This window comes from Mytilus edulis, chromosome 5, assembly GCF_963676685.1.
Source record: "Mytilus edulis chromosome 5, xbMytEdul2.2, whole genome shotgun sequence".
Classification (NCBI taxonomy): Eukaryota; Metazoa; Mollusca; class Bivalvia; order Mytilida; family Mytilidae; genus Mytilus; species Mytilus edulis.
In genome coordinates, this window is record NC_092348.1 from 64,641,216 (window position 1) to 64,664,753 (window position 23,538).

General features: G+C 30.4%; 1 protein-coding gene across 1 annotated transcript in view; it reads left to right on the plus strand.

The window, feature by feature from the left end:
- Positions 1 to 23,538, plus strand: part of LOC139524190 (phagosome assembly factor 1-like) — a 43,632-nt gene that overhangs the window by 15,167 nt on the left and 4,927 nt on the right. Inside the window, exons 4-9 of the mRNA XM_071318820.1 lie at positions 12,227 to 12,270; positions 15,318 to 15,397; positions 21,061 to 21,140; positions 21,957 to 22,060; positions 22,499 to 22,611; positions 23,416 to 23,492. Of these exons, the coding sequence (XP_071174921.1) occupies positions 12,227 to 12,270; positions 15,318 to 15,397; positions 21,061 to 21,140; positions 21,957 to 22,060; positions 22,499 to 22,611; positions 23,416 to 23,492 (498 nt within the window). The remainder of the gene's footprint in view (positions 1 to 12,226; positions 12,271 to 15,317; positions 15,398 to 21,060; positions 21,141 to 21,956; positions 22,061 to 22,498; positions 22,612 to 23,415; positions 23,493 to 23,538) is intronic.

Consider the following 23,538-nt stretch of genomic DNA (forward strand, 5'->3'; position numbering starts at 1 on the left):
GGTTTTGATTGCTATTGTCTTTCTGCTGTAAGTCTGTGGTACTCTCCAACTGAGTTCCTCTGTTTAGAAAAAGTGGCGATCTAGAGTGCTGAGAGTGGTGTTAAATACAAAATAAGCAATCAATCAATCTATTGTGTATTATGTCACTATAGCTTTTGAATGTAAATGTCAGAAGGGAACACTTCATGTGCAACACCAGAGAACATTGAAACAGGAGGAATTTATATTTATTACTAAATTTCATAACCCTGGGTTGTCCTTCTTCCTCGTCTTATTTGAAAACCCATTATAAGCAATGCCGAATGGGTGTCACAAGTAGAACATCTCAGCCCTTTGATGCACTAGTCCCCCTTTACAATTTATTTTATGGAGTTTCATGGTGTTTAGTCTTATTAAGTTCAATTTGTTATGTAAGCCCCAATTACTCAGTAAAAATCAGGCCATAGGCTAAAAAGGTGTGAAATGTCAAATTCAAACCATTGGATGAAAAGGTGAAAAACTTCTTCATGAGGTGATGGATTCCAACCAATAGTCAATTCTCTTGTGTGCCATTATTAAGAAAAAAGCAGGAGCGATTTTAAATTCGAATGGAAATAATGATATAAATTATTTATTTAAACGTGTAACAGTGTTTAAAGGCCAGTTATTATTGATCCTGACGTGCAAATATATTGTACAATGTAGAGTTGAGTAAACACTTCCTGAAAACGTAATGTACATCATAGAGTACATTCGTTTCTTCCGGAGAACCAATTACATCCCACTGTATAAATCAATATTTCTTGAAAAGTTAATGAACAGAGTACCGGTAAGTACAAAAAGTTCATCGTGAAAAAACCCAACCTAAATAGAACATGCAGAAGAGAGAACAATGAATATTTCTAGATCCTTATGTACAATGCAGTGGTGGATCCAGAAACTTTCATTAGTGGGGTTGGGGTGGTGGGATGGTGGTGTTTGTGGTGGTGGTGGGGGGGGGGGGGGGGGGGCACTGATTGCCTAAGAATGGGCCTACTCGTCATGCTTCAATGTATTCATGAATTATCAACAAAAATTTTCAACAAAAACAGGGAGCTCATGCCCCTGGGTCCCCTCTAAATCTGCCTCTGCAATACAGAGTGCAGTAGATACTTTTAAGTATCCTACAATCTTAATGAATTAAAAACATGCTTCCAATAAAATCTTTGAACAGTGTACAGAACACAATAAATAATTTTTCAAGAAATTTCTTTGTGCTGAGATTTCACCTAAGACTGATACAGTATAGCACATTATTTTCGCTGGGTGTAAATTTTCGCTTATTTTCAGGAATAGAACAAAATCGCTTAAATTAAATTCCGCCAATGAAAAAGGGCACATGCAAAGGTATTGATAAAAAATTTGATTCCGCCAAAATAATAACTGCCAATTTCTTTTCGTAAACCTTATATATTCAATGAAAATTGTGAAATTTTACACCCGCCAAAATAATTTGCTATAAGACTTAAAAAATATGTAAAATTCATAGTGTTTTGATTTAAACTAAACTAATTATATATAAATACCCAATGAACTTATATTGCTTTGTTTTTCTCATTATTAATCACTCAAGAATGAGCAAGAAGGGCACATGCTGACATGTACGTTTTCTAGTCACCATTTCAACAAAAATGTCATAGTGTTTTGATTTGAATTAAACTTAACACCCAATGAACTTGCATTACTTTGTTTTCATCAATATTAATCACACAAGAATGAGCAAGAAAGGCACATGTAAGTTTTCTAGTCATCATATGAAAATTAGATGTACAACATGTAAGAAAATTAGATGTACAACATATAAGAAAATTAGGTGTAGAACATGTAAGAAAATTAGATGTACAACAAATAAGAAAGTTAGATGTACAACATAAAGTACAACATGAAGTTCAATATTTACTACTTTGTTTTTTGATGTACAACTTAGAGGTCAAAAGGATACATTTTTTAAAGTTTTTTACTAAAAAAATATGTAATACTAAAGGCAACACATAGGTTCATTAAAAAAAACAAAGGATATGTCAAAGCATAAGGTTTGAAGTAACAGCTCATTATTAAATGGAATAAAAAGTAGATGTCAATTTCAATGCCTCTGTTGCAGAGGAGAGGACATTACTGTGGATTTATTTATTTTCATGGGTATCTATTTTCGTGGATTAAGGAAAACTTACATATTCGTGGATATTTGATTTTGTGGTTTAGGCAATATCTGTATACTAAGCCTAATGAAAATTTGTTATTCGTTGGACACATGAATTTGTGATTCCCTTGTACCCACGAAATCCACGATTATTGATATCCAACGAATATTAATGAATCAACAGTAAATGCACATGTCTGTCTGTCTGTAGGTCCCAACATTTAGTTTCCATTCTCTATCATTTAAGTTTCCTTCAACCAAATGTAATGAAAAATGTACTCAATGCTTATACTATAAACATAAATTGAGATGGAAATTAGGTGGTGTCACTTAACCATTCTTGGGTTATATGCAATCAGTGGCATCAACTGTTTCCCATGGACAGGACAGATTCTCCCATTTATTTCAACTAATAGGAAAGAAAGAATATTGAATGGTTGGAAAATACCCCATAATTATTCTTATTAAAGGTAATAAGAGAGAGACATACATATTTTTACTGTATTTTCTGAACTTATATTCTTTAGATATTTCGCTGAATAGGTAGGGGAAGGAAATGCATAGAAAATTGATTTCATCTGATTATGTATCAGTTTATTAACATTGTAAAAAAATATTTTTCTTAATCTTTAATATTGTAAAAAATATTTTTCTTAATCTTTAATATAAGAAACTAAGCAGATGACAGGAAAAATCCAAGTGAGTTACCAGTGTTTCTTCTGGTGAATGTCATTTCTGCATTTCGAGAAAATGAAAATTGTTGCCATTTAAATTCTTTATTGAAGATAGAATTTGGCGGAAGAAATATAACTCAATTACCAACATTAGATTCATTACAACATATATAGTAAAACAATTTTAAGAATTTATCACATCCCAAATTAGAATTTAACAATTACACGAATAAAAAATAAAAAAGTTGATGATGAAAAATTCAGAATATTGAACTGGAATTTTTCCTTGTAATATTTCTGGATTTTTTTCCCGTGTAAAATTCAATGAATTATTCTTTTGTGGTAATGATTATTGTTTATAAGGTATTGATAAATCTGAAAGTCATATGTCTTGCAAGAAAAAACTTCACCAGAACAAATATTTTATTCATTGTAACCCCTCTCAGCAGGATGTTGTTTTATTGTGTTTCAATAAATGATGAATTATATTTTTATTGTCCTTTTGTATTGAACAATTCCCAAATTTGCAAAAACGAATTGAACTTTGTGTAGTATCTTATTAGCCCGTTCAAATGAATGTTGTCGGCCAACGGTTTGAATTTGTCTCTGTCAACTGCAGTTGTGTTTTTATAGGATCTTGTATCAGAAAAAAGTCTGTGGAACCGTTTAATTATTGAGTTAAAATGGAGTATTGCAATGTATTTAAGATTATTATAAATCTATAATTAGTATGACAAAACAGTTTCCATTCAGGTCACATGTATGAAATAAAAGAAATCTATAACAAAGCAATTAGAATTAAGAAAAATTTCATTGCTTGCTTTATCATAGTACTGGTATAATTTTGTAATGTTCTCAATTAGCATAAACCTTTTAACATAAAAAATTTCCTGTAATTCATTTTAGAACTTAATGCTATTTTCTAGTTAGGTTTAAAAATTCAGAATGCACCTATTTCGTATGTCCAAATTTATATTGCCTTCAAAATTTTCGTTTATTATTGGAAATCTTTTCTTTTTATGAAATTTTTACAAGGGGATATTTTTGCAATTTTTCTTTTTTGTTACATAGGGAAAATAAACCTCATTTAATTTCCATTTGACAGTAAACCTGTTTGAGTTACACATTAAATCACGTCTAAGTAGATCTTCAAAGTTTAGACAATTCTTTTTCCAATGTATCATTTTCTTTGAATTGTCTCATATATTCTCTTGTCTTCAGTCTCTTGTGAAAATGTTTTTCCATAAATTACTCTTAAACAACTCCTTAAAAATAACAGTTCTTGATGATTTGAACATTTTTTTTTACATTTTTCTTTCAATCATGTTACACTTGTCCATTGCAGCTGTCCTTGTGCTAAAGAAATAAATTATTACTTTGAACTTGTAATTGGCCGTAAATTATCATTGTAATTTCATCTCCACCTTTTCAAAAACAATTTAAATAAAAAATATTTATCAAATGAAAGTGACTGTCTGTTTTATAATATTTTAATGATAATTGTTTAAGATTTTAGTGAATTATCATCTTTATTGAAGTTTCTTGTATTATTGATCATGAAAGACACCTGCAATTATGCTTCAAAACAAATATTGGACCGCTATTGCAAATTATATAGCAGGGGTTATAAGGTTCTAAACAATTTTGACTATTTAAGATAATATTATTATTTAACATTTAATACAAAAATTCCTGCTGTTATTTCTTCAGACAGAAATTACAGCACAGAATCTATATACTAGTAGCATTAAGATTTTTTTTTTGCAAAAATGACATTTTTTTTTACATATGCTGTTAACTGCTAGTAGTCTGTTGTTATTTATGTACTATTGTCATTTGGTTTATTTTCTTTGGTTACAACCTCTTACTCTGACATCAGACTCTGACTTCTCTTGAACTGAATTTTAATATGGGTATTGTTATGCGTGTACTTTTCTACATTGGCTAGAGGTATAGGGGGAGGGTTGAGATCTCATGAACATGTTTAACCCCTGCTGCATTTTTGTGCCTGTCCCAAGTCAGGAGCCTCTGGCCTTTGTTAGTCTTGTATTATTTTTAATTTTAGTTTCTTGTGTACAATTTGGAGTTTAGTATGGTGTTCATTATCACTGAACTATATCTATATATTTGTTAAGGGACCAGCTGAAGGATGCCTCCGGGTGTGGGAATTTCTCGCTGCATTGAAGACCTGTTGGTGACCTTCTGTTGTGTTCTGTTCTATGGTCGGATTTTTGTCTCTTTGACACATTCCCCATTTCCATTCTCAATTTTATTGTAAAAAATTGCGAAATTAGTTAATTAACATTTTCTTAATTATCATTATACATGTTATATCAGACATAATATGCTGAAAACCAGGAAATGATAATAAAAAAAAAAATAAGAAAATTTAATGACATGATATTGATATTTATTATTGAAAAATTGTGTGACATGTTATCCCTCCTTCATATGATGTTATATCACTCTCATCGGGAATCAAAGATCGTAATTTTTTTTTTTTATACCTTCAATGTTACTAAAATTGAGAAATAAAATTGGGAATATGTCAAAGAGACAACCCCACAAAAGAGCTCCTGATTAGAACAGGCGCAAACATGTGGTGGTGGTTAAACATGTTTTGTGAGGTCTCAACCCTCCCCCTGTACCTAAAGCCAATATAAGAATAACAAACTCACATTTTAGAATATATGAAGAAGTCAGAATCTCATATCAGAATAGGTAACAAATAAATTAAACAAGATGACAATAATAGATGTTTTCAGAATTGTTTGTGTATTTGAAAATAAAGGTTTTAAAGTTATAGAGCAAAAAAGCTTTATATGATATTTTTTTTTTTTATTATAACTAATTACAAATGTATTTAAGGTGGTACCTAACACTACAGGGAGATAACTCTGTAAAATCAGTTAAACGTTTTAATTATGTTGTGTTGTTAAGGAAATATTAAGCTTCTCAATGATCAAAATAAGTGTTTGTCAAACTGCTATATAACCAGTGTAATTTTTCTGATAAAACAGTTGGTTCAAATTTTTTGAGATTTTTATATTTTTGTAAAAGGGTCAAAGTAAATATTTTGTCAAAATTTGAAGAAAATTAAACGAGCCAAATTAATTTTAGTTAAAGTGTTGGGTACAATCTTAAAAGAAATTTGGACGGTCTTTTTATCTTAAAGATTTTAACAAAGACGCTTGAATTGATTGATGGAACAAACAGATGATATTATTTGTATAAAAAAGAAATAAATATTAGTTTGATACAGTCAATTTATACATTTATTAGACTGACCTCCTGTTAAGGTCATCCAAGACCACGTTCACTGATGACCTTTTCTATTTGTCCGAAATTTAATGAAAGTGACCACTGGTCTTATTAATGAAGGTCCAGTTGTTTAGATAAAAAATCACAACAGTAAACTTCACATTTTTATTATACAAAGAAGAAATATTGTTGACTTTTGCTCACTTTAAGTGGCTAAAGAATGGTCAGTTTAGGGGTAGAAGGTTAATTTGGACATAAACTAGCCAGTGGTCAGCTCAGGACAATAGACTTCTCAGCTGTCCACCTGCCACTCTATTTATTCAGAATATGAAAAAATAATGACCATAAGTTTGATGGAAAATTAGCATTTCATATGGAGTTCTTAATTAAGTGTGTTCTTTAAAGGAGAGTATGGATTTTGAAAAGAAAATGATCAAAATGTTTAAATATTTCTAATTATTAGTGTTGTCAACATTTAACCGGTTAACCAGTTAACTGTTGGAACGACTGAATACCGAATACCAAAAATGCTAACCAGTTAACCGGACTTTTTTTTCAATTTTAATTAGATTTGATATAAATGAGTATTGAAATCTTTAAATTGTTGTGTTTTCTTTAAAAATTGTCATTGTGGTAATTAGTTTGACAGATCAATTGTCCAGTATATTGATTGGTAATGTTAATCCAAAAATATAAAATTAATTAGAGCTCGTCTCTCACCTCGTGGCAAGATCATAAAGAAACATAATTAGTTTCATGTTTTTTTAACAGTAATTTTTAATAAGTAATACAATTCAATTTTACGATTTACTTAATTATTTTATTTTTGATCGTATATTGTGTAGTCCTACATCTGAATGTGCAATCTCTGTCATGCAAGTCTTTGTCATACTTTAAAATAAATGCGAACTCAAAAACTGTATAAAGCAAACCAACGTGAATGTAATCAATGTCTTATAGATATTTTGATTTGAGCGTCACTGATGAGTCTTATGTAGATGAAACGCGTGTCTGGCGTGCTAAATTATAATCCTGGTACCTTTGATAACTATCTTATACTTGATGGTACGAATATCAGGATTAATCAGTTAATTGAAACACCTCACATTATTTTTGGAGACAACAAGACAAAATGCAAGAATCATTGGTTTCAGACATATTCAATTCTACTAGATCAAGACGATTTTTTTTTTAAATTTTTATACGACCGCAAAAATTTTAATGTTTTGTCGTATATTGCTATCATGTTGGCGTCGTCTTGCGTTGTCGTCGTCCGAATACTTTTAGTTTTCGCACTCTAACTTTAGTAAAAGTGAATAGAAATCTATGAAATTTTAACACAAGGTTTATAACCACAAAAGGAAGGTTGGGATTGATTTTGGGAGTTTTGGTCCCAAAATTTTATGAATTAGGGGCCAAAAAGGGCCCAAATAAGCATTTTCTTGGTTTTCGCACTATAACTTTAGTTTAAGTAAATAGAAATCTATGAAATTTTGACACAAGGTTTATGACCACAAAAGGAAGGTTGGGATTGATTTTGGGAGTTTTAGTTCAAACAGTTTAGGAGTTAGGGGCCAACAAAGGGCCCAAATAAGCATTATTCTTGGTTTTCGCACAACAACTTTAGTAACCACAAAAGGAAGGTTGGGATTGATTTTGGGATTTGAGGTCTGAACAGATTAGGAATTAGGGGCCAAAAAGGGGCCCAAGTAAGCATTATTCTTGGTTTTCGCACCATAACTTTAGTATAAGTAAATAGAAATCTTTGAAATTTAAACACAAGGTTTATGACCATAAAAGGAAGGTTGGGTTTGATTTTGGAAGTTTTGGTCCCAACAGGATTTTAGGAATAAGGGGCCCAAAGGGTCCAAAATTGAACTTTGTTTGATTTCATCAAAAATTGAATAATTGGGGTTCTTTGATATGCCGGATCTAACTGTGTATGCAGATTCTTAATTTTTGGTCCCGTTTTCCAATTGGTCTACATTAAGGTCCAAAGGGTCCAAAATTAAACTTAGTTTGATTTTAACAAAAATTGAATCCTTGGGGTTCTTTGATATGCTGAATCTAAAAATGTACTTAGATTTTTGATTATTGGTCCAGTTTTCAAGTTGGTCCAAATCGGGGTCCAAAATTAAACTTTATTTGATTTCATCAAAAATTGAATAATTGGGGTTCTTTGATATGCCAAATCTAACTGTGTATGTAGATTCTTAATTTTTAGTCCCGTTTTCAAATTGGTCTACATTAAATACCAAAGGGTCCAAAATTAAACTAAGTTTGATTTTAATAAAAATTGAATTCTTTGGCTTTTTTGATATGCTGAATTTAATCATGTACTTAGACTTTTGATTATGGGCCCAGTATTCAAGTTGGTTCAAATCAGGATCCAAAATTATTATATTAAGTATTGTGCAATAGCAAGAAATTTTCAATTGCACAGTATTCAGCAATAGCAAGAAATCTTCAATTGCACAGTATTGTGCAATAGCAAAAAATGTTCAATTGCACAGTATTGTGCAATAGCAAGAAATCTTCAATTGCACAGTATTGTGCAATAGCAAATATTTTCAATTGCACAGTATTGCGCAATAGCAAGAAATATCTAATTGCACAATATTGTGCAATAGCAAGAAATTTTCAATTGATTGGAGTTATCTTTCTTTGTCCAGAATAGTAGTTGAATCAACTTAAATCATTGTTTTATACAATGCACAATGTATATTCACTTTTACTACCAACTGATAAATTAAAACACTCTTTACCATTCAGTGATAACAAGCACTTTTTGTTACATTTTAATATTTTATGATGTATTTAAATGAGTAGTTATTGTTGCAAACTCCATTAGAAATTTGAATTGAGATCAGTTTTGAAAAAAGGGAAAGGGGGATGTGAAAAAAAAATGGTGGGGGGGGGGGTTTAATTTTTCTCATTTCAGATTTCATAAATAAAAAGAAAATTTCTTCAAACATTTTTTTGAGAGGATTAATATTCAACAGCATAGTGATTGCTCAAAGACAAAAAAAATATTTTAAGTTCATTAGACCACATTCATTCTGTGTCCAAAACCTATGCTGTGTCAACTATTTAATCACAATCCAAATTTAGAGCTGAATCCAGCTTGAATGTTGTGTCCATACTTGCCCCAACCGTTCAGGGTTCAACCTATGCGGTCGTATAAAGCTGCGCCCTGCGAAGCATCTGGTTCAATTTGAAGTTAGTACAAACACCATAGTTGATACCTTGTATTTGATTATTAAAAGTCAAACTTCGACAGGAATCTTCACAGACAAGCCTTATAAAACCAAAGTTCACACTTGAATTCATCAAATTATAAAAACATAAATGTATGACTTGGATGGAATGTAGTCACATTGACACTCATACCACATCTTCTTATAGCGATGTGTAGGGTACTTTTGATAAGGCCTTTAAACATTAACTTAAACTACAGGTTAACCAGTTAATCGGTCGAACGTTTATACGAGTAACCGGTTAGGCAAAAGTGTACGATTTGACAACACTACTAATTAACTCTGAAATTGTTAATTTGAATAAAATATACATTTTAGATTTTATTGTGCCTACTTTAATCAAGTTTTCATTAGGCTTAAAAAAGAATTAAAATGTTGCCTACCTACCCTCTTAATAAGCAGCCTACCAAAAAATTTTATTCATCAAATTGTGTCAATTTAAAAAAAAAAGATGATATCCTGCTCTTGCTTTGTTTTTTTTATTCTAAAACATGTAGCTTATGTTCTTGGCCATAAAAAAACCCAAACAAATCCCTGCCTACCTACCAACTCTACAAAGCATGGGTAGGCAACAACAAATAAAGAATTGTTGAAGGGCGACCTTATGTCCTTCATTTTAGTATCACATTTGTGTTAGTTTTTGTAAAGGATGTGTATTTACTGGTTTTTAAAAAGTCTTGGCAAAGACCTATATTGTTACAGAGGTTCTTTGTATTTAATTTCTTATTTAATTTCTTATTTAATTTCTTGTGATTAAGTATACTAACTAAAATTGTTAGTTTATTTTTTGGATTTTTTTTTAGGTTGTTCGATCAATTATTCATCTGGATTAAATCAAATATTTATTGTCGTATAAACTTTACAGTTTGTGACGAAATTAAAGAGATTAAAGTTAACCAGAATTCCATGCTTACATCATACTCATACTTTTACTTCCTGTATCAAGACCTTGACATGAAAAAATAATATTGGAAATCATTTATCCCTTGAAGCTTTTTTGCTCTCATTCTCCGTCATGGAAAAAACTGTCGTCTATCATTTAATTTAAAAACAAAAAAAGATGGTGTCATTGTCTGTGGCTGCAAGGGTTTTACGTAAAATAAAAATGTTGAGATTTTTATTGCAGATCCCTTTTCTAACGTCATAGTATACTTTTGTCTATGTTAAAAAAAAGTCAATATATTATGCCTTTGGTATGGAATAATTTGATCATTAATTCATTATTAAGTATAATAGCTTTCAGAATTTATTTATTTAACTGAAATAATGACTTTTTTCCCAGAATTCTCTAGAGGTTATAATCTCAGTCATTATATTGACAATCCTACAAATTTTAATTGTTGATGGCTTTCAATAACTTCTCCAATAATTGTCATCAGAATTCAGCGGCAAGTTACGTAGAATCTATACTTATGTCATACCATCATTTACCTCATTTCGTAATCTTCGTTCACTTCTTAATCCACGATCGACATAAAACTCAATTTGTATTGTGGTTTATAGCTTTATTCCATAAAATGTATATTTTTAGTATTAAAGAACTTGTTTATTAAAATGGAATCGCAGCTGCATATTTATGTAAAATGTGTGACTAATATCAGGAAAAGTTTTGGGGGTGTTTATTTTGCAATAACTGTTTTTGGTTAAATTTTAAATTGGAATTGCAGATAATATTACTGGAAGGAAATGTGGTACTCCTTATATCCTTATATCAAATAACCTTATTTAAGGTTTTGATAATTATGTAATGAAGGTAGAATCCAATCCTATTTATTCCATATAAGGTAATAATGGAGTGTTATAATTACCTGTTCTGCTTATAAGGGATAGTTTTGTAATTCCAGTTATCATGGTCTCTTAGATTTCTGCAATGATTCTCAACAGGCGAGCTGTTGACTCTAAAAATTTCAGATTTGAATAAAACAAGGTGTTACAAAAAACAATGTATGCTACTTTGTCTATTAGAACATATATCCAAAGATTTGTATAGTGAGATACACATCCTTGATTATACAAAGACGGGTTAAAATATATTTTCAAGGGAGATAACCTTTGCAGATTGGAAAATATTTCAATGGAGATAACCTTTGGAGATTGAAAACAATTTTCAAGGGAGATAACCTTTGGAGATTGAAAATATATTTTCGAGGGAGATAACCTTTGGAGATTGAACAACTGTCTATTCCTAAGAAAAGTGAATATACATAATTTGTGATGTCCTGATAATAAAACAGGATAAAATAATCTATTCTATATAGAACAAGACACATCTAGCCAAGGGTGACATTCATTCCCTCCACCTCTGCTAGCAATGTTGAACAAGATAATCATTTAATTTAGAGAGAAATCTTCATTGCAAATTGCCCATAAAAAAACCCCATTAATTTACCTTACAGGGTATATGCAAATAATTAATATGAAGTTTCTTTATATAAAATAAAGAGCTGTGGTATGGTTGCCAATGAGACTACTGTTGACCAAAGTTCAAATGAATTGGATGTAAGCAATTATTGGCAACACTACAGCCTTCAACAATGAGAAAAACCATACCATGTGGTCTACTATTTAAGCCTAATTTCAGCCAACAACATAACTTACAAAATCAGACGATAACAAAACATAGTCAACACTTTCCCTGACATACAATTTTCCTTTAGCATATTACCTACATGTACCAGTATTTTGGAAGTTTTAAGGATTAAATGATGGGAATTTTATATTTGTATTCTCTGTGCATTTCAACATGAGACACTGTAGATATCTTCATATAGTTAATATGGATGTGTCACACACCAACATTTTCAACTAGTAAATAGTGTGTGTTGAATTTTGAATTATGTTTAGTATAGATCACTTTTATTTTTATATATTTTCAGGTCATTGAAGTGAATAACTTGGGAAAAGTAAAGTTAAAATATTGGTATGTATAATATTGTATCTGTCTAAAATAAATCTACACTTTCCATGATTTTTTATGAGTAAAGTAATACTTTTTTGTGAATTTAGTGGGTAAAGGGGTTATAAACCACAAATTTATACTTCAACTACTCGGTCACCTCCCGTCACCTGGACACCTGTAATTGAGTGGTCAGATAGAACATGCTTCTTTTTCAATTTATGCTAATTAGATACAAATTGTACTTAAAACTTCAAAAGACATCTGCCTGATAACAAGTGTCCACTTCTGGCTAGCCTCTTAAACTGGACATGTAACTTGTTATACAATGTTGTATTTTAATACAAAACTAATATCTTTTGTTATTTTACGGAACATGGTCAAGGCACGTGTGATGTATGTTTCTTTGTCCAGGGGTGGTTTGGATAATAAATTGTGAAAATATTAAATAATTTGTTCAAGTGATGTATTAGGAGTTTTTACTTCCACCCGTGTGGCCTTTGTCCGAAAGATCTGTGAGATTTAAAGGGGCTTAGATATATTGACGATGAAAAACATATTAAAACAGTAAATATTCTATAGTCTGTGCAACTCTGTTTTGAAGGTTACGGAGAAGCCTTTAAGTTTAGTATTGTCTAAACAAATTGATGAAATATTAACCAATTAATATTATTTATTCCTTCTTATTATTCAGTTCTGATATTTATTAGTAAATTGAAACTGATTACTTTGTAATATTTTAGGGAGTACAGATTATTGTTTTGCTGACCTATGAATTTTACATGATTGTACAATGTCCTTAAGGATTCGGAAACTTCTGAATCCGTTGACCACAAAGTAAATCATGAAAGATCAAAACATCATTGTTTATTTTATTCTGTTATGTCACTCTCAGGAGTAATTAATTGAATTTATTGAAAATAGCATAAATCACAAATATTCGATTATTGATACTAATACTGCAAGTTCTACATTTTATTGCAATATTTGGTAGTATCCTGAACATACAACATCGTGAAATTAGAATTAATAAAAAAAAATATGTCTTTTGATTATTGATTTATGAATACAATTTTTTTTAAATTGAATTTATAAATAAATATTATTTCTAGCAGATGTGACAGATTAGAAGCCATCAATGCCTAGTAATTTCTGAAACCCCAATTATATTTTAGGAACCAGTCCTTTTTAAGGAAATATGAAACAGATACAATGCAGTTCTGATCCAATGACCTTTTATATTTTTCTTGAAATTTGTTGTTTCCATTCATATATGCAAAGAAAAAGGCTTCTTTCTGACTCACTTATAAAAATACAGATTGGGTTATTAGTAACTGTAAAAATACACACATACCAAACATATGTGGTTGAAGATGAACAACATTTTATAACTAGTTGTCCAGCATACAAAAATGATAGGGAGATATTTTTCAAGGAGATAAACTGTATTTGTCCTAATTTTATACATCTTTCAAATGAGGCAAAATTTGTTTGGGTTATTTACTAATGAAAATTTGTCTGTACTTAAATATTTAGGGAGCTATATTATTACATGTCTAGATGTTAGAAAAATGTTAATTAATGTATGTAATAACAATGATAATTGTAATGATTTTATGGTTCTGATCCTGCCTGGAATTAAATGTATATGATTTTTATAGCATGAAGATAATAACATAGTTGTTTTATGTGTACATGTTATGCTGCCCATCAAGGGCCCTTGATTGGAATAATAAATATTCTTATTCTTCTTATATAGACATGAAATATTCTTCTTATATAGACATGAAATCCCCCATCAAATATTTTTTGTAAGTCTTTTATTAATATATCCCATAAAACATGTAATATGTATATACATGTATATTCTTTTGTTTACAAAAAAGAAAGGTATTTAACGCCAAGAAGTCCAAAGACATTTCCCACACAATGATAAAAATAGTTATTCTTAAGTAAAAGGATTATTTTTGTACATTAAAAAGGATTCCCGCTGATCAGTACCAAAGGAATTCGCTACAAATATAATCTATATTTAGTAACATGCACTGTTGTTTTGATTAATATAGCTTAATCAATGAATTTTTCCTTATATCGTTACTATAAAATAGAAGACATCCTGATAAACAAAAGTTACGTGTATAAATAAGCTATAAATAAATTTTATTGATATACACAAGTTTACAGTGTGTTGGAATCATTAGTTTTAGTGCTCTCTTGGGAAATGAATATTTTTTATTTGTATGTCATGGAAATTGAACAGTCTAACATGTTTTTGATTCAGCCTAGATTCCCTAATGATAAAGTGTTTGGTTGCTAGCTCTTTATTTTCATTTAATTACAAATCTTCATTGAGAACTGTTTTAGTGGATCTTGGTGACAAAATAAGTATATTTTCAAAACTCAATTATCCATTAAATTTTTTTAATATTGATAAGGGGGTTTCCATGATAAAATATGTATTTGATTAGATTATAGATAACTATTAAAATGGTTTTTGGTGGAAAACTGTATTTTTGTTGAATTACCAAAATAGTTTGGTATAAATTAGGTTGGGACGTAAAGAAATACATTTTCTAAACAATTCCAATTCCATTAAAATAAACATGATAAATGGTCTAGTTGCAATTTTTACCGAGTTTTCCCACAGACATTCTTCATTGATTGATTTTGGGTTGTATTTTGGAGGGTTAGAAAGTGTATCCGAAGTGGTGGAAAGGTTTGCTATACACTTTTACTTTTGAAATATTCTTTGTCTTATATAGTAAATAACCCATTAATATTTTGCTTTAACAAATATGTTTATGAACTGCTATATTGACACTTTTCTAATGTTACACACTTGATTTTTAAAAGCATTGTCGTGAATATAGGCCAAGAGACTTTAGAATGCTATGTTATGTAATTGTTTCCCGTACTTTCGCGCACACTATTGTTAATGTAACGTAACGTTATTGTTACCTATCTTTTATCTTACAATCATAAAGCATCTCAACTAGCAAAACGTTATTTTCTTCAACAAGTACTTCAAAGTTAATAACCCACAAGATAAGCATGATGGTTTTTTTTTCCAGTGGAGTCCACTTCAGCTCTCCACAAGTACAACCTACTATAGAACAGATAGACCAGTCCTTTGGAGCAACTCACCCTGGAGGTATGGTGTTTATCATTGCATATTTGGTTTTACTAAATAAAATTGAGAATGGAAATGGGGAATGTGTCAAAGAGACAACAACCTGATTAAGGAGCAGAAAACAGCTGAAGACCACCAATGGGTCTCCAACACAACGATTAAATCTCCAATCCGGAGGCACACTTCAGCTGGCCCCTGAACAAAATATGTACAAGTTCAATGAAAATTGAAATCGCACTAAACTCTGGAACATATAAATGAAACATACAAGACTAACAAAAGCCAGACTTGAGACAGGCACAAAAATGCAGTGGGGTTAAATATGTTTTGTGAGATCTCAACTCTCCCCCTATACCTATAGCCAATGTAGAATAAACAAACAACCACCAATATGCATAGTAAAACTCAGTTATGGAAAAATTTGTACTGTATTGAAGTTTACCTATACCAATATTATTGAAGTCTATAAAAATTGGTATACTACAAATAATTATGAATGCATAGTATAACTATATTTAGCAGCAGACATTTATTTTGAGCGCCAATTTACATTTTTAGAAATTGTACAGTAAAAAGCAATATGTGTTTTGTTGATAAACCATCATTCGTCTTTAAGGCATTAGTTTGTTTACTCAAAAGTTTTATTTTATTCATGTGAAATGTTTGATATTTTGGGTAATGAACATGCCTCGAAGATTCCAAGTTATTGATATGACGGTAACCATTCATTCATATTAAGACGTCAGTTTCCAAAGAAAGAATCATTTGAAAACATAAAAATAATATTGTTTCTGTATGTAGACAATATTGACGGTTAATTGTATTCATCAAAAGTCATTGATCCAGATTATAAGGCTGGAGGACAGAAGGTTCCGTTCAATAAATTCTTGAATTGTCTTGTGTCTAATGACCTTTAGAATTGCAAAGACCGTTAGCTACCCGTACATTTGTTTATTAAGAATTTACATGGAGAAGGACATGCAAGATTTTTTTTACAAATTCTTATGAGCATTAAGTTTTTTTTAATTGCACATGAACAATTGTTTTCGACTCCTATCTTCAGATTGATATGACCCTCTAAGAGTGTCATTATAACTAGATTATTATTTATCAGTTATCATAGTGAAAATGCTCTTTGTTAACTAAAAATTATGTAAATAATACAGTTTATTTTGCCATTATTGACAAGTATGTACCTAAAATATGGGGGAATAATTAAATTAGGAATAATAAAATTATTGGTACCTTGGATAAAGAAAAAAAAAAAAAAAAAAAATCTATTGAAAGTCGACAAGCAAAAGACACTTTTTGTGTTCCCTACGATAATTGCCACTGAAGATGGTGATACATAGATATTGGTTCTTTGGCTAAAGACAAATATTTGATAGTTCTTTCCTTCACATATACCACTGTGCTCTGTCACTCTGTATTTGACATGGTTTTGAGATGAGTGTAGGATTTACCACCAACCTCACAATGTGTATCATCAGTGAATGGAGATTAAATTAAGTTCTTCCTTCACATATATCACCCTGCTCAATCACTCTATAATCAACGTGGCTTTGAGACAATTGCAGGCAATTACACAAAAAACCATTTAAATTCCGTTTCATCTCCGCTTCCAGTAAGTGTTCTACTACTAATCTTTCAGTGCTTCTAACCACCTCCCTTACTACTATCAAAGAACTGGTTATTAACTTTTGTAATAAAGCTTATGAAAATAATGGTATTAATTATTTTTGGAGTGTTAAAAATTCTTTAGAGGTTTTAGATAAAATACATGCTTTCAATGGTCCTTACAATTCTGTTGACAGTTATGATTTTTCTACTCTGTACACTACACTTCCACACAATCTTATAAAGAAAAAGTTTTTGTATTTGATAAAATGGTCTTTCGAAAAATCTCATTGTAATTTTATTTGCTGTAACTCATTTAAGGCCTTTTTCTGTAACGAAAAAGGAAAGTATGCTAGATACACTTACTGGAAATGTGAGGATATGATTGAAGCTTTAAACTTTCTGCTTGATAACATTTATGTACGTTTCGGCGATAAAGTGTATCGTCAGGTAGTAGGTATTCCTATGGGCACCAACTGTGCCCCTTTAATAGCAGATTTATTTCTATATTGCTATGAATCTCAGTTTATGACCAAACTCAGTAAAGACCCATCATTGTTACATTTGGTTGATACATTCAAAAATACCTACCGTTATCTGGATGATATTTTTTCGTTGAATAATCCAGAGTTCTCTAAATATACTTCAGAAATTTACCCAAACGAACTTACTTTAACTAAATCTAACATAAACAGCAGCAGTTGTCCTTTTCTAGATTTAGACATTTCAATTTCAAACGGGAAACTTCACACTAAAATTTACGACGAGACGATTTTTCATTTCCTATTGTTAATTTTCCTTTTTTAGACGGCGATGTGCCTTTGGCTCCATCATACGGTGTTTATATATCGCAACTCGTTTGGTTTGCCCGTGTGTGTTCTGATGTCATAGATTTTAACGAACGTAATCAATGCATCACTGGTAAATTGTTGTGTCAGGGATTTCGATACCATAAATTACTTAAAACTTTTACTAAATTCTTTCATAGATACAAAGATTTGATTAGTAAATTTGGCTATACCTGTAGAAAGCTTAGTAAAAATGGTATTTCACATCCTAAATTTTATGGTAATATTGTACTTAAAGCGAGGAAATCACTATGTGATCCTTGTAAACTCATCGAACCTTTAAACAAACTTATAAGTAAGGGTTATCGTACCAATATTGTAATAAGATCTCTGAATATAGTTCACATTGGCACTAATATTGATATTGTCATTAGCAAATTAAAACATAACTAAATTTCATTATCTTTTGAGGCGAGATGTATAGAGACACAGACACGTTAACTTTTATTTCTATAGAAGTCGCTCTTCACTATACTACTACCTGTCGATACATTTATTTTTGGCATTGCACAAGTCATGTCTTCTTTGACTATTAATGACGTTAAAATACTAAATCCCTGTGATGTGTTTTAGTCGATTTTAGTCTCTGATGCATGATTTTTTATTATTTATTGGTTTTGGCTTTTAACTAGCTGTCAGTAACTGCGAGTACTCTCAAATCGTATTTTCTTGTTAATTCGACCTGTTGATACTGTTTATAATGCTTTTTTGTTATTTTTTATTTATATGGATCTTGTCTGTACACCAGCTTTCATTATTTGTAATATCTTCAATTTTTCACTTATTCTTACAACATTTGTATAAACTTCAAGATTATAAAAAAAATGGTTTTTTTCTAAAGTGAACATTGATTGGTTAAATATTTCTCAGTCATATCCTGTGTTTGAATTTGTTTGTTAGCTTTTTGGTCATGAATGTTTGTCTTTAATATTTAATTAACTGTGCATTTGTATTCAGATATCGCAGATCAAATTTATTCGTTCATTGTTTAATCATACGTTTTTTGATTGAGTTAAGTCTGCCAATTGATATTTTATCGTATGTTTTTCTTTGTTGTGATGTTATGCTATTGTTTCAGAAAAAGGGAGAAGGTTTGGATCCATTAAAACGTTTAATCCCGCTGCAAATGTTTGCACCTGTCCTAAGTCAGGAATCTGATGTACAGTAGTTGTCGTTTGTTTATGTAATATATACGTGTTTCTCGTTTCTCGTTTTGTTTATATAGATTAGACCGTTGGTTTTCCTGTTTGAATGGTTTTAACACTAGTAATTTTGGGGCCCTTTATAGCTTGTTGTTCGGTGTGAGCCAAGGCTCTGTGTTGAAGGCCGTACTTTAACCTATAATGGTTTACTTTTTAAATTGTTATTTGTATGGAGAGTTGTCTCATTGGCACTCACACCACATCTTCCTATATCTATTAAGGTTTATTGCATCATTTTGTTAGCCTATTAGCCTTAAGATCCTTGCTTACTGCTCAATAATAGAGCAAAGTGAAATACAACAATGTGTGTATAGGTTTTCAGTTTATTTTTACACACATATATTGTTAGATTTTAGTTGCGAGCCATGATGATGCCTTCTCTGGTCTCAAATCCATGTTACAAGAAATATGAAGTGATTGAGCAGGGTGATATTTGCTAAGGGAAGAACTACCAATTCATTTATTGGATGTTTCAACATTGCATTATTTATGGGATAAAATCCTTTCGTTACACATGCAAGCAGCCAGGCAATTTTTTTTATAGCATTGAATTTGTTGAAAATCATTTATGAATTAATGCAAAATGCAATTTTTATTAAAAAATTAATAATAATAGTCTAAACATAACTATTTACATCAGAACCAACAGTTTGATTTGCACATCTGATTGATAAATTCATTGTTTACAAAACATGCACATGCACAGTCCTGGTCAGATATGAAAAGTGTTTTTAAAAGGTGTAATTAGATAAACATGTAAGAAAATGTGGTATGAGTGCCAATGAGACAACTCTCCCTACAAGTTACAACTTTGTTAAAAGGTAAATTAATATAGGTCAAAGTACGGTCTTCAACACTTAGATTTGGTTTACACAAAACAGCAACCTATAAAGGGTAAAAAAATGACATGTAAAATAGTTCAAACAAGGAAACCAACACTAATCTATGTAAAAAAACAGAAATGAAAAACACAAAGGACAACCACTGAACAACAGGTTCCTGACTTAGGATAGGTGCAAACAACTGCAAAGGGTTTAAATGTTTTAACAGGTGCCAACCTTCACCCTAACTTGAAATAATAGTGTAACATCACAACATAGAAAGTAATACTTTGATTGTAATTTGCCTGACATTACCGACTCAAAGAGGATGTTGAACCAGGATTTATTATTGATGTGGCCAATTTTCTTTATTCCCAATATAACTGAATGGAATTCTTTTAAGGTTTTTAAAAAGAAAATTTGGTGTTAATTTGATAATTATATTGTACTCCAACACATAGAGTGGGTTGTTTAATGCATTAAATTTTTTCTGTGTGTCTCTCAGTCCATCAGTCTGTAACTTTTAATTCATGTTTCATAGCTTCTGTAATATGTTGTATTTGGAATATATATAATATAAAAATAGGGACATGTGGTGTTATTGCCATGAGACAACTATCCACCAAAGTTCAAATGAAGTAGATGTACTGATAGAATTTTTTGTTGTCACATATTTCTCCCCAGCTTCTGCAATGAGGAATCATAAGCTAATTGGTCTGGATCTTTATAAAGATTAGTTGTACTGTGTAAGCGATTTTCAAATCTAACTTCCTGTTTGACGATACTTTTGATTTTTTGAAAAACTTACATGGAATTTTTTTGCCTAATTTCTAATAATGAGTTGGAATATACTTTGCCTGAAATTGCATGCAAGGAGTTTTTCATGACCTCACTCTACACTATCCATTGCTCAAACGAAATTGAATTGAGCCTTGTTTTTTTAATGTTTTCAAATCAGCTATTCTCGAAAGAACTACATGTTGAAAATTTAAAAAAAGTATTGTAAACCTTTTAACTTCTTATTGTAGCCTTTTTTTATTAGACACAAAATGTGCACTGTACATATTATTACATTATAATTCTAGCTTATTTTCTATTTTAAATATTGTATCAGTTGCTTATAAATACAAATTGATTATCATGGATAAAGAAAGATAACTCTAATCCAAAATTCATATATTTGGTTTCTTTTACAGTTTACAACTCTGAGAAGCAATTATTTGTGTTGAATTTTAGAGGATTATCGTTTGATTTTCCCATAGAATCCAAGTTTGAGGTAAGGTAGCATTTTATTATGTTCTGTTGAATATTTTTTTAACGATAATATAGGAAAAAATGTTATCTCACTTAATGCAAAACTAGAAAGAAAATTATATTTGTTTGTTGATAAAAGAAGATCTGGGATAAGATCTCAGTGAGACAGAGATTTTGTTTAAAAATTAAAATTCATGTCATTGTTTAAATAAAAAAGGAGATGTGGTATTATTGCAAAAGAGACAATTCTCCTCAAGAGACCTAAATGACACTAATTTACAACTATAGGTTACCGTAAGGCTTTAAACAATGAGCAAAGCCCATACCCCATAGTCAGCTATAAAAGGCCCTGAAATGACAATGTGAAACAATTTAAACGAGGAAACTAACGGCCTTATTTATGTACAAAAAAATTAACAAAGAAAACAAATATGTAACACATAAACAAACGACAACCACTGAATTACAGGTTCCTGTCTTGGGACCATAAAGTGGCAGGATTAAACATGTTAACAGGATTATGTCTTTTAAAAACTCATAAGATATTTTAAGTTCTTAAACAAAACAAAATTTCCAACTTGTTTTGTAGAAAACTTGTACATTTTCTTTAATCTACACCTCTTACCATAGTATAATGCATGTTCCCTTAAAACTCCAGTAAAAATTTGTTCATATCATAATCGTAAGTCATTAGTGTTTGACATTATTTTGTTGAAATTTACTTTTTGTGTGTCTTTTTTTTCAGAAATGCTTCAACATAGATACTTCAAAAGTGTCAATATCTATGTATTCATTTAAATATAATTACAATCTAAGCAGCATTTATCTGTATTTTCAGCCTAAATATGCCCATGGTTTAGGATCATTACAGTTTCCTAATGGTTCCTCCCCAGTTGTATCTAGGATGTGTATATATACAGGAAGTAGTTTAGTTGAAACAAAGTAAGTTATAGAACTAGCCTTTGTCACTTAATCTTGATTTTACCTATATATTCATGTATAACAATATGAATTTCATGATGTAAGGGAAATAATCAGTTAGTTCTACAGGAGTTATGTTCCTTCGGAATGTACTTTATATTAAACATTTGATTGTAAGCACTCTCAAACCTACATTTCAAGTAGGATATTTGTGAAACTTATATCAAAGATAAATAACAGCAAGATCTAGGAACAATGAAGACCAAATATTTTTACAGGAGTTATATGCCTTGAAAATAGAAATTACATGTACATGGAAATCAATGTTATCAATCTCATGCTTCATTTTATGTTTTATATTTATGAAAAATAAAAAAAATAAAACAGATTGAAATATATACAACTCCAGATGACATTGGAATGCTGTTCTATTATTGCTTGTTTTTATTGTGTTTTCAGAGCACCTCCACTGCCGATTCTGTGTTTCCACGGTAACTGTTATTTAGATTGTTTAGAAGTATTAAGAGAAAGAAATGTGACTAAAGGATTAAAGTTCTTGCTAGTTACTGAAGGTTTGTATAGTAAATGTTTTTTTTGTCTGTCTTGTATACATTATATAAACAACAGATATGTTCATCATAACAAAATGAAAACAACTCTTAATAAATTAATTTTGGATGTAACACGTCTTCTGATTGGCTGACGTTATTTTGTTATGAGCCCATAGACATAATTTAGTCATGTGACCGTGACGTCATCAACGTTTTTCATGGTTTTCTACGGTTTAAAATGGAATTTAGAATTAAATTATAAGAAATGACTGTAATATTTTTTCTGTCTATTCGAAATAACATAAAAAATGTGGTGCACACTGTTAAATAACCCGCTACGTTTTTGAAGCGGCTTTCTGGATTATAAAACAGATTATTTGAAATCTAAGTGTGTATAAGAACCAGAATAAATGAAGAGCTATTAAAATAATAGCTAAATTTATCTAAGTTCAATTTTCCTAAGGTATTTGAACCCTTAGTTTCTTAAAAAATTACAAATTTATAAACAGACAATTTAAGAATGGTTTGTTTTAAATTGTGTCTGTACAGAATTACTCACTACTAAGTTAATGATAATTTCTGAACTGATAGTGCACCAGAAGACATTTCAGCACAGTTCTGAAAAACAAACTTAATAAAAAAAGCTTTTCTGGATTTACCTTCTCCAAAGTCGAATATCAGACAGCAACCTATAGAACACATTTCTCAGAATATAACTGGACAGATTGACTTTTAAACTTGGTCAGCAACTTATCAGTAATGAATTGTAATAAGCATACAAATGTGTAGATAAGATTGAGTCAACAGAACAATATTTCATTTCAGGAAATGGTCCTGGTAAATTAATAGACCCAAGAAAAAAGATAGTAGAAAGAATAGTACAGTTTGGTGATTCCAGTCAGGTAATAATTTGTTAAGCTTACATAGAAATCAAATATTGCTAAGCTA